This window comes from Eurytemora carolleeae, unplaced genomic scaffold, assembly GCF_000591075.1.
Source record: "Eurytemora carolleeae unplaced genomic scaffold, Eaff_2.0 scaffold534, whole genome shotgun sequence".
Taxonomy (NCBI): Eukaryota; Metazoa; Arthropoda; class Copepoda; order Calanoida; family Temoridae; genus Eurytemora; species Eurytemora carolleeae.
Genome location: NW_019396436.1, coordinates 91583 through 109518, shown reverse-complemented (window position 1 = coordinate 109518; position 17936 = coordinate 91583). Strand labels below are relative to the sequence as shown.

The 17936-nt window shown below is 33.9% G+C and overlaps 1 protein-coding gene across 1 annotated transcript; it reads right to left on the bottom strand.

Annotated features, from left to right (window-relative positions):
• Positions 1-2179: 2179 nt before the first annotated feature.
• LOC111703302 (SET and MYND domain-containing protein 4) lies at positions 2180-17894 on the bottom strand. Its single transcript, XM_023475199.1, has 10 exons — positions 17690-17894; positions 15344-15430; positions 10845-11393; positions 9600-9677; positions 8524-8603; positions 7932-8062; positions 7267-7388; positions 6067-6191; positions 4403-5230; positions 2180-2398 (listed from the first exon to the last, which is right to left on the bottom strand). Exons 1-10 carry the CDS (start codon positions 17831-17833, stop codon positions 2290-2292), a joined length of 2253 nt encoding a protein of 750 aa, XP_023330967.1. The 5' UTR covers positions 17834-17894; the 3' UTR covers positions 2180-2289.
• Between the last annotated feature and the right edge of the window lie 42 nt (positions 17895-17936).

Genomic DNA, 17936 nt, shown 5'->3' with positions numbered 1-17936 from the left:
TACATTTACAACTATACTTACTCACAGTATACGGTATACATTTACAACTATACTTACTCACAGTTTACGGTATACATTCAAAACTATACTTACTCACAGTATACGATATACATTTACAACTATACTTACTCACATTATACGGTATACATGTACAAACTATACTTACTCACAGTATACGGTATACATTTACAACTATACTTAGTCACAGTATACGGTATACATTTATAAACTATACTTACTCACGGAATACGGTATACATTTACAACTATACTTACTCAAAGTATACGGTATACATTTACAACTACATACTCACAGTATACGATATACATTTATAAACTATACTTACTCACAGTATACGATATACATGTACAAACTATACTTACTCACAGTATACGGTATACATTTATAAACTATACTTACTCACATTATGCGATTTACATGTACAAACTATACTTACTTACAGTATACGGTATACATTTATAAACTATACTTATTCCCAATATACGGTATACATTTACAACTATACTTACTTACAGTATACGATATACATTTACAACTATACTTACTCACAGTATACAATATACATTTATAAACTATACTTACTCACAGTATACGATATACATGTACAAACTATACATACTCCCATTATACGGTATACATTTACATCTATACTAACTCACGGTATATGATATATATTTATAAACTATACTTACTCACTATACGATATACTACAAACTATACTTACTTCCATTATACGGTATACATTTACAACTAGACTTACTCCCATTATACGGTATACATGTACAAACTATACTTACTCCCATTATAGGGTATACATTTACAACCATACTTACTCACAGTATACGGTATACATTTACAACTATACTTACTCACAGTATACGGTATACATGTACAAACTATACTTACTCACATTATACGGTATACATGTACAAACTATACTTACAGTATACGATATACATTTATAAACTATACTTACTCACAGTATACGATATACATTTATAAACTATACTTACTCACAGTATACGATATACATGTACAAACTAAACTTACTCCCATTATACGGTATACATTTATAAACTATACTTACTCACAGTATACGATATACATTTATAAACTATACTTACTCACAGTATACAGTATACATGTACAAACTATACTTACTCACATTATATGTATATATATGTATTCCCTGGAAATCATTATTTTATGATTGATTATGACGGACTATAGTTAAATGAACGGAACGGAAATTATATTTTCTATATTTAACAAGAATTGCTGTCCAATCTATCTTAAACAATATAATTCCGATTTTCTTCGAAAACTAATCTAAAAAGGAATTGAGTCTTTGTCACAAACTCTGATTCTCTATCCCTGAATCTTTGAAACCAAACTTTGAATTCTGTAAGATCAAATTATTTGAAATATTAAAGGTTAGCATCATCAGGTTACAATAATGTAGGAATTAAAAAAATGAGTTTGTGGCAAAAACTCAATTTCTTTGTTAAAGCTTCTTTCCTAAGGGTTTTATATTTATTTATAAACTGAATCAAAATACACGGTTACCGGTTACTATAACGACGACCTAACATTGATCCTGAGGATCTGGAGACGGTTTTGTATAGGTTTACAAAATGATTTGCCAACAAAACCTAATATTTAAAAATATCTGGGACGGGAACCAGCACTGTATAGAAAAAAATAAATAAATACTGTAGAGGTGCCTCTATCATTATGTGGGTAACCATGTTTCTCGTTCAAAATGAACGTGTGTTATAGTTAATGGTTTAATACGCTAATACCCACTATTTATTCGGTTAGAGTTCTGAAGATCAGTTCAGTACGCAGTAAGTTTAGGATGTATTGTTAAATTTAGGGGCGTCAGCTGAACGAAAACATCGCGAAAGAGATTTAACAAAAATTTGAAAACTCAAGTTAAATTTTTGAATAAACAATACATTTTGGAACGGATTCATATTGGTTAAAACGAACCAGGAAGAACAACCCAACGGCCTTCCTGACCAAATTTTTAAGAACTTGTTCAGGGTAAACCCAGAACTTTTACTTGACGTAACTTTGTTAGTTTTATAATGTCGTCTTCTCTATCTTTCTACAAAGAACTATACTAAAATTTATTTATAACAAGTAATATATGAACAATTTACCTTCAAAATATATAATTGTCCTACCAACAGAAAACAATCTTTTTTAAAAATGAATTTTCAGAATATTTTACATCTTTAATAATGGTGAGCAGTATCAGAAATGTTAGAATCCTTCTCTTGGTTTCTGTGGTTTAGATCTATCCCGGAGAACCTTAAACCCTCTGTTCTCTAACCATAGACATTGCTTGAACGCTTCCTCACAGTCCAGATATCTAAATATTTAAATTCTAAATCATTCTAATTCAAAATAATGTGGAATCACAAAAAGGAATTTAGCTGGATTAAAGTTCTTCAAGAAGACGATGCACGGCGAGTGGTGCTACAGGGTTACCCACAAAGAATGAGATTGTAAAGACGACCGAAAACTCTTAAACATGACGACCCCAAGGTTAAATGAAGATTTCTGTATTTAATATTTAAAAGTCGGCGTTTATATCAATACAATGAAGACGACTTTTCTTTTTGAGTTTTGTTTCATAACAAGATTTGTTCAGATTACAAGTTTGCAAGTAAACAGTAAAAAGTACACCCAGCCTGATTATAAAAATTTTCATAAATTTTTAAGACATGGTCGAATTTGAAGTGTCGCAACGTCTTGGGCTTTGATTTTACTGCTCTAACTCACTTATGCTTTTCTGTAGGCTTTTCTGTTAGCACTTGTTGTTAACTTGGGTTTTTAAAAAGTAATTGGCAAAATTCTCATCGATTTATGCTTGAGAGCTTGCAACCTTTAAATCACAGTGAGTAAGAGAAGCTGTTGACTGAAAGCTTCTCTTTGTTTCCATGTTTATGTGAATCCAATTCCATGCTGTTTGAAAGCTTGGAAGAAATCGAAAATTTAAATCAAAAGTCGTCATCATTGTTTTGATACATACAACGAAGACTGCAGTATCTTAATACCTAATTAAATGTTTTAGCAAAGAAACAAACAATTTTATAGTTGTGGGGAATCACAAGTATAAGGAAACAGACGTTATTAATTCTGTACAGTCGTCTCTGAAGAATCATCCTTTCTAACACTGTCTATACAATTATATAAAAATGAAGATTTTAAAAGCAGCATTGTTTATAAACAACTTATTTGATGTCCTGAAAACTAAATATTCTGATTTCTGAATTGCTTTATCTTCATCAGTTTGGAAATTGTTTTAAGATTTGAGTTCCTGAAATATGAACCTTTTTATATTATATAACAAATATTCAATAAAAATTGCAAAAATCAGCTCTTTTGATGAAAAATCCATCTCAATATGAAGTTTTTTTCAAGCAGCCATGGTTTGGATAGTTCATAGTTATATTAACCTAATTAAAGATGGTTTAGGTTGGGAAAGCTTCAAAGCAAGTGATAAAATGTCAAAATCCATGGAACAGTTGAAGATTGAAAAGCTTTCATGAAATACTATTAAAATTATAATTTGCTGAAGAAGATGATAATCTGATTATAAATAGTACTCCCTGTATATTATACAAACATTTACGTCTATACACTGTATGTATGTATTAAACATAAAGGGACAATCAGCAAAAATTCAAGTGGCCTTTTATGTAAAGATTGCAATGCCCGACTCTCAACGATACCCTTGAAACCTAATTCTGTTCAATAATGTGGAAGAACACTGCAGTTAGAATTGTGTTTAAATTACCAAACAGTAAACACTTGTCATAGATATTTTATCGAACCATTGTCACAGTCATNTATCAATCTAACTTTTGGTAGTTTTTCTTTATATATTATATATAAATTAATTAACGTATTTTCCATAATTTTGAATGTGATGACACTAATCAAATTTCAATCTAACTTTTGGTAGTTTTTCTTTCTGAATCTTTTATTATTGTTTTGATCAAGTTACTGTGTCAACTTCAACGTATAAGGCTCAAAAAATGACCTGTCGCCGAATATAAAGAATTTGAGCGGCGGTTTAAATTTAAGCCGCGGTTTAAATATGGTTGGTTCCACTTAAAATTGTATCAAATGTTTCAAGATTTAAACCGGCGCTTAATTTAAACCAGTTTTTGGCAGATTTAAACCGCGGCTCAAATTCTTTAATTTCCATCTCTGATATTATTTCTTAAATGTTGGAAAACCGTTCACCGAAGCATACAAATAAAAATCCAAACTTTCGTCTCTTTTTTATTTTAACTCTTATTAGTATAAGTTTAATCTTCGTAGTTTTCTGGCTAATATATCGGAATTTTGTTAGGTTTGAACCCACCTGGCATCAGGATGAACAATTATATCTGATATCACCATGAGATACTCAGCTAGGATTGGGAGAGCCTTGTTGATATCCAACCTCACTAGAAGCTCCATAGCGACCTCGTAGTTAGCGGCCTGCCTCGCTACCTCCTCTATGAGGTCAGGGGTCAGCTTGCGTCTGTATTGAGGCGGACGATCAACCAACCTGTCATAAACCGGCCATTTGTGTGTACACGCCACACATTCACACCGGAAATGGTAGTTTGCCATTGCACGCTTATGCCGGAACTCCATCGGTGTGGCGTAGAAATCAAATCCGTAATCAATGTTGACCTCGGCTCCCTTGGGTATGAGCCGAATAACTCTGACAAGCTGAAGGTTCTGATACCCGAGCCTGATGGCGTTAGGATAACAGCTGTGGTTGAAGAACGACATGGTTGGGAAAATGGCTCCTCCGACAGGAATTATGTCAAACTTTGTTATGTCATTATTCTTCAGGATACACTCCGCCATCTCTAGTCCATTAGTTGCTGCAGTCTGGAGATGTCTGAGAATAAGACTGGAGACGAATATTTCAGCTCTCTGTTGCTCTGCACTAAAACTTGTCGTACTCCCGTAGAATCCGTTAAATTTCAAGCATTTAGACATAAAAATAGCCTCGGCCGTTTTCTTGAGCAGGTCCTCATAGGTTCTTTTATCAGAGTTTGTTGCTAGATTATGGACGGATTTGTATGTGGTCGGATCAAAGAGGAGATTATCAACTTGATCCCTGGAGTTTGGAGAACTAGGAAGCATCTTCTGACTGTGTCGGACTAGGTTCTGCAGTCCAGTCTTCGTTATTATCCTGGAAAATTTTAAATAAAGAAAATAAACATATTTAAGTCAACAAGTTCTGTTTTCTTATGAGATTAAGTGAAGGTTAAACATATATTCAGTAAGATACACTGTTAGAGGAAATCATATTGTTACGGTTTACTTATATTATATATTATGTTATATTACTAATAATGGTCTATTTACCGTCCTAATATTGGTCTGTGTACCGTCCTAATATTGGTCTTTGTATCGTCCTAATATTGGTATGTGTATCGTCCTAATATTGGTCTTTGTATCGTCCTAATATTGGTCTGTGTACCGTCCTAATATTGGTATGTGTATCGTCCTAATATTGGTCTGTGTACCGTCCTAATATTGGTCTGTGTACCGTCCTAATATTGGTCTTTGTATCGTCCTAATATTGGTATGTGTATCGTCCTAATATTGGTTGGTGTACCATAAGTTTTAAAGTTAGTGAGTGATTAGTGGATACATGAGTTAGTGATTGAGTGAGTGAATGAGAATGGGAGTAAGTTAGAAAGTGATTGGGTAAAGANTAATATTGGTCGGTGTACCGTCCTAATATTGGTGGGTGTACTGTCCTAATATTGGTGGGTGTACCGTCCTGATATTGGTCTGTGTATCGTCCGTTTATTGATAGCAAAATCATACACTGACATGAAATGTCCTAATTCTTAAATTACAGCTATCCAAGAAATGATCTAAAAGGGTTTACTGAGGGAATAATGACTTTAATGGAGGAGAAATTAAAAACTTCATGATCCTAACGAAGGAAAATCAAAATATACTTTCTGAAATGTTCTTTCATGCATCTTCAAATAATCTCTCAATATCGAGATGTACCTGAGGGCTAGGTGAGGAAGACGACCCAAGTACTGGCTTGGTTCCAGGTAAGCTAATATACCACACTCAACATTGTGATATTTAGTCCAGCCCTCTTCGCGGCATATTTCATTGCAGTATTGAACCTAGACATAAACTATGCAGATTCTTCTTGGTTTCAAACCAGTTTAAACCAATTTAAAGGGACTGTAAAGAAAACCCAGTATAAACCAGTTGAAATGGACTTTAGAAAAAATTTCCATTCTATCTCCATTTATAAAGTGCTATGTGTCCGATTCACAAGGGTGCCCTTAAAATCGTTGTTTGGTCATAAATGAATTCTCATTAAAAATTAGCTATTTTCAATTGTGATTTCTCAGTAAAAGTTGCTTGCGGGTTTCTTGTTATAGAAACAATGGAGGAAGAATTTAGACTTTTTAAGTAAAAAAATTACGATATCTGTCATATTATTGATCAGTATTGGGATAAATGGAGGATCAATTGAAATTACGACTACAGTCCCTTTAATGAATTTGAATTCACTAATTAGAGGAAACTTTTCCTAGGTTTTTAAATTCCTGAAAATTAATTTAAACTTTATAATATGCATGAAAGTTTCTAAATTATTTATAAATAGATATTATCTAACCTTACCCTTAATTAAAAGACACTCCATGGCATAGTGGAGATAAATGTAATATATTGGGGTTTCAGGGCGCTTCGCACCCCGTTTTTAGGAACATTTTTAGCTGACAATTTTCTTGTTTCTTTGTTTATCTTATATTGCGGATTTTTTTGCTTAAAGAAATTTTTCTCAAACTATGATTTTCTAATCCTTATATCTTAGCAACTCAATGTCGTAAATTCAATATTTACCTGTAAGCCTTCGCTATTTATTAAACCTGGTCCCTTGTTATTTAAAGGACACCAATATTAAACTGGCTCATGTTAGTTGGCGAAAAATCCCCCCCCCCTTAGCATATTATATTGGGATACCTCCAAGCTTTAACGTTAAAATGTGCGCCGGAAACCTAAATAATCTAATTTTTTTTTTTAATTTGTTTAAAACGATTCAATCTTTAAAAGTTTTCTGTTTGTCCCAATTTAGAGCTATGCACGATCAAATATGAGATGGGACACCCTACAACTTTTTCTAAGGGACTGGATATTTTTCTAATATTTTATCCTTCTCATCCGTTCCATATAGATTTATCCATTTACCGTAGCGCATTCGAAGCATGGAATCGGAGTTGAAGTCTTCTTCAGACAATTAGAACAATGGTTTACACGGAATACATGTTCTAGAACAGCAGCATATGGTTCCTCTTTCAAGATTACATCTCCTAAAATAAAAATTATTTATTAAGAAAGTTTCTTTGTAAAACAATGAACTAAACCTTGAGGGTAAAACTTTTGCGGTTTAAGAGACTGTAACCGGGATATTTAATGAACTTTAATTTAAAGATGGGAAATCCTGATTCACAAGGGTACCTTTTAAACCTTTGACTGATCAAGGATGACATTTTACGGCTTTTTACACAGCATTTAAGAGATTATACACGGAGTTCTCTGACCTCGATGCATGATTAGTCTAAGGTTTAATGGGTACCGTTGTGAATCAGGGATGTCCCTCTTTAAATGGAAGGTCACTTGAATTACGCTTACAGTCCCTTTAAAGTCTGTGATTTCAACACTTGGGTGACCTCAATGGTTCCAGGATTGGACAACTTTCCCTGAATTAAGCAGTTAAACAATTTAAAACTATTTTTCTAAATAGGTATACTAACCATAGAATAAACCCTCTACTTCGTCCTAGCTACAAGAGGTATATTACTAACTCTAAATAAGCTCCTTGCCCCGAACCTGAACGAAGGTCCAAGTGTTACCTGGTTTAAGGTCCTGAGTAGCTACAAAATATCGTCCTCTCTCCGGAGAGAACTGTAGATCTATTCCAACTGATGCACTGGGTAGACGAGGGTTCTGTCCGTAGCTCAACTCTGGTACATCCACCTCCGATCTAATAAACCTTATTCATTTTCCTCTACCCATACAGATAGTAAACAGGGTGTCACTAATTGTAAAATTTATCCGACTGAAAGGGACTGTGAATGTAATTTCAGTGACGCTCCATGAAAAGATGACAATACCCGATTTACAACGGTAAATGCCAAGCTTCGTCTGATCAAGTATGGATTTTATGATGTTTTTGTTTCTTTAAACCATTAATTATCCTTTGCGAATTCTATGCGAAAATGACTTGCGTATTTCTTGCTTATAAAAAATACAGAAATAAACACTTTTCGAGTCAGAAAAACGACATTATCTTTCACATTTTTTATTATCACATTAAGGTTTCAAGGATACTGTTGTAAATCGGGTATTGCCATCTCTGTATGGAGAGTCACTTAAAATTACGCTTACAGTCCCTTTAACGCAGAAAAAAAAGATTTGAAATCAGTGAAGGAAAAGGAAGGTTTCCTGATTGACCCTGTGGTTGAAATATGGGAAATGGAAACTTGACTTGTAGCTTTCTGCATTCCAGTTTCAGGGTTTCCTCCCTGTATGCATAAGCATGTTTTCATTCATTAGGTTTCAGGTCTTCCTATTAAACTCCTGGGTTTCCTGATCAATTTCTGGGTTTCCTATTTGATTCCTGGGTTTCCTAATCAATTTCTGGGTTTCCTATTTTCCTATTCCTGGCCTATTTTAATAAATTCCTTGGTCTCCTATTTGATTCCTGACTTCCTAATCAATTCCTATTTAAATCCTGAGTTCTTTATTCAACTACTTGGTTTCCTCTTCAACTACCGTGTTTCTTATTCAACTACTGGGTTTCATATTCAACAACTGTGTTCCTATTCAACTACGGGGTTCCTATTCAACTACGGGGTTCCTATTCAACTACGGGGTTCCTATTCAACTCCTGGGTTACCTATTGAACTCCTGGGTTTCCTATTAAATTCATGGGGTTCCTATTGAACTTCTGGGTTTCCTATTTAATTCATGGGGTTCCTATTCAACTCCTAAGTTTCCTATTCAATTTCTGGGGTTCCTATTCGATCCCTGGGTTTTCTTTATTCAAGTCGAGGGTTCCTATTTTACTAATGGGTTTCCTATCCATTCCCGGCGTTCCTATCCAAACCCTGGATTTCTCATACAATTCCTGAGTTTCTTATTCATTTTTCATTTATTAATTCCTAGCTTTCCTGTTCAATTGATTGGTTTCCTATTCAAACCTTGGCCGGGTTTTTCATTTATTAATTCTTGGCTTTCCTATTCAACTACTGGGTTTCCTATTCAATGGTTTCGTACTTAACTCTAGGGTTTCCTATTCTATTGCGGGGTTACTATTCAACTCCAGGGTTAACTATTCAACTACTGGTTTTCCTATTAATCTATTGGGGTTCTTATTCAACTCCAGGGTTTCCTATTCAACTCGAGGGTTTCCTATTCAACTCCAAGGTTTCCTATTCCACTGCGGGGTTCCTTATTAAACTACGGGATGTTCTACTCAAATTTAGGAGTTTGGTACATAACTTTGAATAAAAACTATCCTTGGAACTTGTTTTTCTACCATTTCTCTCCGGAGCAACAGGTTTCTCTTCCTCGGAACTCTCCTGAACCTCTCCTTCCTAGATACAGAATTAACCTTGGTGCAATAATTTTTAAATAATCTTTATCCAAAATATAAACCTGAAAAATGGTCTTGATTGTAGCGGTAGTTTCTGTAATTGGTTTCTCCGATAGGTTGGGTTTAATGTTAGTTTCTCCGATAGGTTGGGTTTAGTGATAGTTTCTTCAATAGGTTGGGTTTGATATTAGTTTCTCCGATAGGTTGGGTTTAGTGTTGGTTTCTCTGAAAGGTTGGGTTTAGTGTTAGTTTCTCCGATAGGTTGGGTTTAGTGTTATTTTCTCCGATAGGTTGGGTTTAGTGTTAATTTCTCCGATAGGATCCAATGTTTATAGAACCTTGAAAAACTATCATTTTTATTTCTCTTTGACATATTTTTGCAGAAAGGTTAGTTACAAACATCACGGAGAATACTTTGCACAGAAAACTGGCAAAATCAAGTGTTATAAAGCAGTTTGAAAGTAACATTTACTAGAACTATCGAAATAAAGCTGACACAAAACATTTAATGTCCCGGACATTTAAACAATAACAATTCAAGCAAGGCTATACCTTCATAAAGGACACTTCTCTAAATAAAAACAGGCATTCGGAGATCTTTTTCTCAAATTTTCACCACATAGTTATTTATGATAATTTAATACTCGTCTCTAATCTACAAGGAACATTAAAATTCCTAAAATTTCTTGATTTCATTTAGGTCTAAAAATAAAAGTAATATGCACGGTTACATCAATAATTGACGACCTTAACCTCTTTAGAAATAATGAGAAGAAGATTGAAATTTGACAATTTTGCATTAACTAGACATTTAAAGGGACCGTTCACCTACTTGGGTGATTTCAGGGTAAACTAAACAGTCTATTCACTTTTGATTAGTATTAGTCTTACTTTTCAAAGACAATTGTGGCCGGAGAAAAGCCGATTTTTCGTTCAGAATTTGAGCGCAAAGGTATGGTACCTGTTTAGTTTACCCTAAAATTACCCAAATAAGTGAACGGTCGCTTTAAATAATTGTATAAAGAATGATTTTGAAAAGAAAGGACCAAGTTTACATCTGCGGAAAACCATAATTATAAAGAAACAAAATAATTCGGTAAGGAAACAAATTGTAAAATGCAGAAGTAGTTCTACGGAGGACGACATTTAAAAGTATCGCGGGAGTTACCTTATTGCTCGGTCCAGACTTGAGCACAATATTTCTAATATCCTTCAACAGCTCCTGCAGTTCAACAACCTTCCCACTTTTTTGATTATCACTGAGTCCAGACTCCTTTAAACACTGGAGCGCCTGCCTATAACACTTTGAGGCAAGATCGTATCTCCGGAGTCCGTGATAACATTTTCCTTTTCGTTCCCATAACTTATGCAAGTTCTCTTTCGGGTATCCGAACTTTGCTGCACGAGAAACGTCCTTTAAGCAATCCTCAAACTGGGACAAACGCCTTAAAGCCGCAGATCGGTTTGCGTAGCTCAGGGCTAGTGCTTCATACCTAGAGGGGGTTCGCTTCCCCCGCTCCTTCTCCGGGATCTCATCCACAAACTGAACCTCCTTCACCTTATCCTGGTCTGTATCCAACTGCTGGAAGGATGGATGAGGACTGTAAGATATTGCTTTATTATAGAAGAGAACTGCTTGAGTCGGTTTATCTGCCTGGAACAACTTGTTTCCTTCTTCTCTGTATTTTAATGCCTTCTCCAAGTTCTTAGTACCAATCTAAACAAACAAAACAATATAATATGTTCTTGAAGTTTGTCCATTTTCTTAAGTGCAGTCTACGGAGGGTGCCATGAAAAACTTAATAAAAACAAACTCCGGTAAAGACAATCTCTGGTAAAGACAATCTCCGGTAAAGACAATCTCTGGTAAAGACGACCTCCGGAATGTTCAAACAACGGTTAATACAAACTCCGGAAAAGACCATCTACGTAAAGACAATCTCTAGGAAAGACAACCTCTTGAAAGTTCAAACAACGGAAAAGACTAACTCAGGAATGATCAAAAGAAAGTATTTACATTTCTTAAATTAACCTAGGTTAGTTTAGGAAGTTTGAGTCGCCTGCAGGCTGCAAGGGAACCGAGCGCTGCAGACAGAATATTCTCGGAAGTGGGACTTTCCGGAGTTTGTCTCGTCAGGAAGTTGTATAACCGGAGCTTGTATTTCCAGAGTTTGTCTCGTCAGGAAGTTGTATAACCGGAGCTTGTATTTCCGGAGTTTGTCTCGTAAGGAAGTTGTATAACCGGAGCTTGTATTTCCGGAGTTTGTCTCGTCAGGAAGTTGTATAACCGGAGCTTGTATTTCCGGAGTTTGTCTCGTGAGGAAGTTGTATAACCCGAGCTTGAATTTCCGGAGTTTGTCTCGTTTTCATCTTCTTTTTTTTCTTAGAAACTGCTTTTCCTCTTATGTATCACATTATTTTTTTTTCTTTCTTAAATTTGTTTTGTTTTCTTTCCGTATTTTTCTCTTTTTTTAATTATTATTGTTCCTTTTTTCGTCTTTTCTTTCTTTATTTGAATAATTTTAAAGTTTTCAAATCTCTTCTATGTTTTCTTTGTTCAGCAGAAATTCCACTTTACTTCAATACATTCTTATTTCAAGATTTTTAAAACATTTTCCTCAATTATAGAGAACTTGTAAAAGGTTAGGAAAACAGAAAGATAATGATTTATAAATCTAAATCAATTCACAATTTACAGGTCCTAGAACTTTTTAATATTTGTAAGAGCAAAGATTTTTTCAAAAAAATTGGTTCTAAAAGTTCTTTGAATGTATATTGCCAGAAATGATTATGAATGATAATCATATTCTGTCTTTTCATCATAAAATGTCAGCAAGGACTTTGTAATTTGTAATTGTCAAAACCATAGAAAATGGTCACAACTGACATATTCCTTAAAATATTAAGACACATTACAAAAATTCCAAAGATAAAAGGTTTAAAAATTTGGAGTGTGTGGCAAAGATTCAATTCCTTTAAACTTCTTTAATATAAAAGAGCATGCCAATCAAGTGGTAAACAATCAAAAGCGTCTTTGTGTCCGACATCTGTAACAGGTTTAAAGGGTAATGTTGTGAATTGGACACGCCAAACATAGAGGCTCATTTCAAGTTACGCCTAGAATCCCTTTAATCAAAAATATTATAAAAAATGTTAAAATATGAAAAAAAGAAATTAGAAACAGTAAAACCCCTCTTTTCTAAAGGAACTCCGTTTTTTGCCATAAACCTAAATTATCTAATCCCTGTATCTTTTTAAACAAATGTCGTTGATATTTCAAACTAAGAATTCTGTTGCAGTTAAACTCTAAATAAGCCATACATCGAAAAAAGTTATCAAATGTCGTCTTGACAATTTTTCAATGGCTTTTATATTATTTTACGTAAATCTCGGTATTTTTGAAAATAATAAATAGTCATGAATATGCGGGAAAAGAGCTCTATATAATCATTTAATTAAAAAACTAAATATCTGCAACATTCCATTATCAGAAAGTGAAGAATACGACATTTGCTGAATTCTTTCGATGCATGGCTTATTTAGGGTTTTAACTGCAGGTAAAAAGCCTAAGTTTGAAATATCATATATGGTTTAGACCATCAGGTTTGTAGGACAAACGGATTAAAGAATTTGAGTTTGTGGCAAAAACTCAGTTCCTTTATGGACACAGTGATCCAAAGGTTGACAATCAATCACCATTTTAAAAATAAATGCTTTTAAATGAAAGCTAGAACCAATTGTTTTACAATTTTAAAATGAACATATCTAGGGCTACAAAAAATTATTTGTGAGTTAGTGAGGTAAAATCAAAAACCAAGGTGTTGCGACACTTTGAAGTTAATCCAGTTTTGAAAATATCATGCAACCTTTCAGATCAGTGTGGATCTAAGTGACCTTCATCTCTGATCTGCAAATGTTACTAATCTCTAAGTTTAAGAAGATGAACATCAAGATCTTTCAACTAAATTAGATTAAAAACTTGAGAATGAGTTTAGAACTGGAAAACTGTACTCCTCTCTTCTCCTGGAAACAAATTNGGGGGAATAAATTTCTTATTTCAGACAGAAATATATTTTTGCTAAATTTTCAAATGTCTGGAACAAGAAAGAACTTTAAAAATGGTAACAAAAAATTGCCATAAACGTGTCTTGACATTTCTTGTGTATTTTCATTTTCTTTTAACAATTTATGTTGCGACGTTTTTATAAGATTTGCATTAACCTTTATATAATTGCGCTTTATTTTGCATTTCTGAAGGGAAACGGCAATCTTACATCTTGCAGAATATAATTACAGCATATTTGGAAACTAGGTTAATGATAATAATTTAGGACCAGGGTAGATGTCACATTATCTGAGAGAAAATGTCCTGCCAAGTAGAGCGACAAGAATATTTTTGTTTAAAAAAAACAAACAATATTTAGTAAAATATTTAGTTGTTCTGCCACAGAGGTATAAACTTTTTAAAAACAATAATGTTTTGGATTTTTATTTGAGAAAAATAAATCCTTTTTGTGTGTAAAAATGTATCTATAAGGGGGGAAAACTGAAAATTATTTCCCCCTGCTGGGTGCAGTGGATTCTTCAAAATATCAAAACGTATCATTCAAGTGACTCTCCATCAGGCAAAAATGGCATTGCTCGATTCATAACGCGTTACCCTTGACACCTTCCTTTGATCAATAATTTGTAGATTTAAAGATATTGTCGTTTTTCTAGGTTTATAAGTGGTTATTTTTAATAATTTCCTTACATTTTCCTGCAATATTCAATACAGGCTCTGTTTTAAATAAAACGTATACCATGTAGAGCTAAGAAGAATACATTTTGTAAAGAGCAGACTTGATTTTAAAAACATAATAGTTTTCTTAAGTATATTCTTCTAAATGTGGAATAGGGAAATTATTATGCAAAGTATAGACAACTAGATGTTGGATAGAGCAGATACAGAATCGAGTAGAGTGGAATAGATTCAAGGGAAACAAAAATTTATACAGAATAGAGATAGCAAATTGCCGAGTAGAAAAAACCGGATGTTGAGTAGAGTAGATGTAGTGGTGAGTAGAGCAGAAGATATGAATGGAAAAGAAAAATGTATGCAAAGAAAAGAGGAGTAGATTTAGGCATAAACATGTTAATGTAGTGTAGAGATGGAATTATGAATAGTATTGCAGAGAAGATTTAGAATAGAGAATAAGTAGTCTAGAGTAGTGCAGAGTAGATGCACGCATAAAGAAAATTAACGCAGCGTAGAGCTGAGTAGATGCAATAATAAACATATTTATGTGGAGTAGAACCTACATTATTCTTGGTAGAGTCTGTCCTTGCACAACATACTTTACAGAGAGTAAAGATGGCTTTATTTTTAAAAGAGCCGGCTACCGTAAATCATATGCTATGCTAAATAGAGCGGGTCTCCATGAGATCGTCCTCGGTAGTGCCAGCGTTATGCAGCGTAGACGTTTTTTTTACAGTGTAGAAATGCGCAAATCACTTTTGTAGAAAAACTACAATTGAAAATAATCCGATTTTTAAACTAAAAACATAAATATTTAATTCATAATTGATCAGACAAAACTTTAAGGGTACCGTTGTGAATTAAGCATAACCATCTTTGCATGGAGGGTCACATGGACTTGCAGTCCCTGTTCAGTTCACCCAGCTCACCTTCTCTTGAATCTGGAAATCTCGAACAAATGGAAAATTGAGAGCGTAGTCCGTTCTTTCAATATCAGTCTTCAGATCACAGAACTTCTACAATTAAAATCTGTTGTACAGTGGTCACAAAAAAAATGTGAAATACAACGATGACGTTCAGACTACTGTTGCACGGTGTTCCAGTAAGCATAGAACCGTTTGTTCCTTGCAACATTTGTTCGTAAATCTGAACACAAACTCTGTTAAATAATCCCTTTATCTTTTCAACCTGAGGCCGAATTTAAAGAATTTGAGCGGCGGCTTAAATTTAAGTCGCGGCTCAAATATCGTTGGTTTCGCTTAAAATTGTATTCAATGTTTCAAGATTTAAGCCGGCGCTCAATTGAAACCGGTTTTTGGCGGATTTAAGACGCGGCTCAAATTCATTAAATTCGGACACTGGTGGTGTAAACCTTTCATATTTTAAACTTTGATTATTTGATCTAACATAATTCATAACTGATAAATCTATGGCCCACGACATTGGTTTGTAAAGAAAGCTGTAGGAAAAGAAAATCAGGCTCAATTTAGTTAATGAGCTTTAGATTGGTCTATTCTGGAGTTCATTGAATATCAACTATTTTTAGAGCGGTAATTAAACATTTTTTCATAGTTTTTTCTCAACCTAAAATATTTGCATATTTAATGAGTGTCTGGAAATAAGATTCGTAGACCCCCTATCTCGTGAACATTCTTAGAAATCACCACTAACTATAACCAAATAGATTCTAGTACAATAGATGGCAACGTAGAATTTGTACACTCTCAGTACAGTTGTATTCTGTCGTCATAAGTGTCAATTCAGTTTTTGTGTCCGACAAAATCATCAATAATAGAGATAATTTTAGTATAAAGTGCTTTCCTTACAGTAAAATAAGTGCAATTTTATGTGTTCTTTATTTTCTGTTTTTACACTTTTTTATTTAATTTTTGAAAACTAATTTGAGAAAATTTCGTTTTCCTTGTTATATTTGACACTTGTGACGTCGTGTATAATTTGGTTAATTTCTCTGTATTGTACTTGAATATATATTTGACTATAACGATTAATGCTCGTTAGCAATTTATTGATAGCCTATATTTTAATTAAGTCATAGGTTAGAAAGTTTTCTTGTCCAAGTGCAGCGAATACAACTTTAGTAAGAGGAAAAACTACATTTTACTAATTGACTGGGGAGAACTGTTTGGTCTTTCATTACCACTATCATTTTTCCATTCAGGGGCGGATACAGGGGGGGGCGGGGGACATTCGCCCCCCCTAAATTTGGAATTTCTTGTTCATGTTTTCAGAATAGCTTCTCAATAGCATGCTTAAGGGAAAGAAACCCTAGCGCAAAACAGGAAAAATATCTGTCTTAATAAACTATAATGTGTGAAAAGTTAAAAATCTAGCTTTTTCATTTTCATCTGGGGCGCAATTTTTTGTTCATAATTATGACTTTTTTGGTTCCTAAAAAATCTTGCCCCCCCCCCCTCACTTAAATCCTGTATCCGCCCCTGTTCCCATTCAACATACCCATGTATGTTTTTGTAACCAATTACCAGTGATTCTATATAATTCCAGTATTTTTTCAATTAGATAATTCCAGTTTACAACACCTACCCACACGAAAGCTCAAATCTGATATTATACCCAAAAAGAGCGCAGTTATTCTTTTAAGCGTATTTTATCTGGTATCAATCAAGCTGACCAACGTTTTTTCAGACCTAAGGTTTTCTGACTTAAAATTTTATTAGATCTTTAAATAGATGAATGTGGGGTAGACGTAGTTATAATCTAATCTAGTTATTTTCTAATCAGTACAGAGCCTTTTTGTTCCGGGGGGGGGGGGAGTTATACAATTTTCAAAGTCTAGTACACAATTAAACGTTTCAAACATAAAAAAAACAAAAATTAATTTTAATCCTTTTTAATGTTTCTCCAAAGTATAAAATAGAGCAATTTTCGTATAATCTAAACCTTTTTTTAAGCTTATGATTTTTAAAACAATTCTGATTTGAAACAGTTTTGGAAGATTTCTTATTGTTTAACTACAGTTGAATAATTTACCGCCAAATTTGGCTTGTGCGCACTCACCGAGGCATGACGCGCACGTTCCAAAACAAGCACAGATCCGCCACGCTCGAAAAAGTGCTTCTAACGCCAAGATACTTCAAAGTGGAAATAATTTCCAACGGAAAATTTAATTTACGTGCAAATCATTGAAAACAGAATACTTTTTTAATCACTGGATTATTTCAGAGATTTAGACGCGCTTTGTTTCATTTATTGATTAGAACTTTTTTGTCCAAGATGGATTCTTTCTTTTTCAATACCTTTGATCCTTTACTTGATTCCTCAACAGACATAACATCCGATAGGAACTCTTCATAGTAGAGGTCAAATAGAGAGGGTTGGACGGAGAGAGTTAGGTTCATGTAAGGAGAAGCTTGACTCCGGCTTGGTTCTCCGGTGGCCATTTTTTCTATCTCTTCATTCACGTGTTCTATATGATGACAGGTGGAAAAACATATTATGTCTGTGTCTGGAATTAATAAATGATTTTTTTTAGGGGCGGATACA

What these genes read in the sequence shown, in the direction of transcription:
- LOC111703302 (XM_023475199.1), bottom strand. Translation starts at nt 17,833, where the DNA reads ATGGCCACCGGAGAACCAAGCCGGAGTCAAGCTTCTCCTTACATGAAC. An exon ending in GTAGAAAAACAAGTTCCAAG is followed by an intron (nt 8,604 to 9,599) that starts GATAGTTTTTAT and finishes TTATGCATACAG; the next exon opens with GGAGGAAACCCTGAAACTGG. An exon ending in TCAACCACAGGGTCAATCAG is followed by an intron (nt 8,063 to 8,523) that starts GAAACCTTCCTT and finishes AAGGTTTATTAG; the next exon opens with ATCGGAGGTGGATGTACCAG.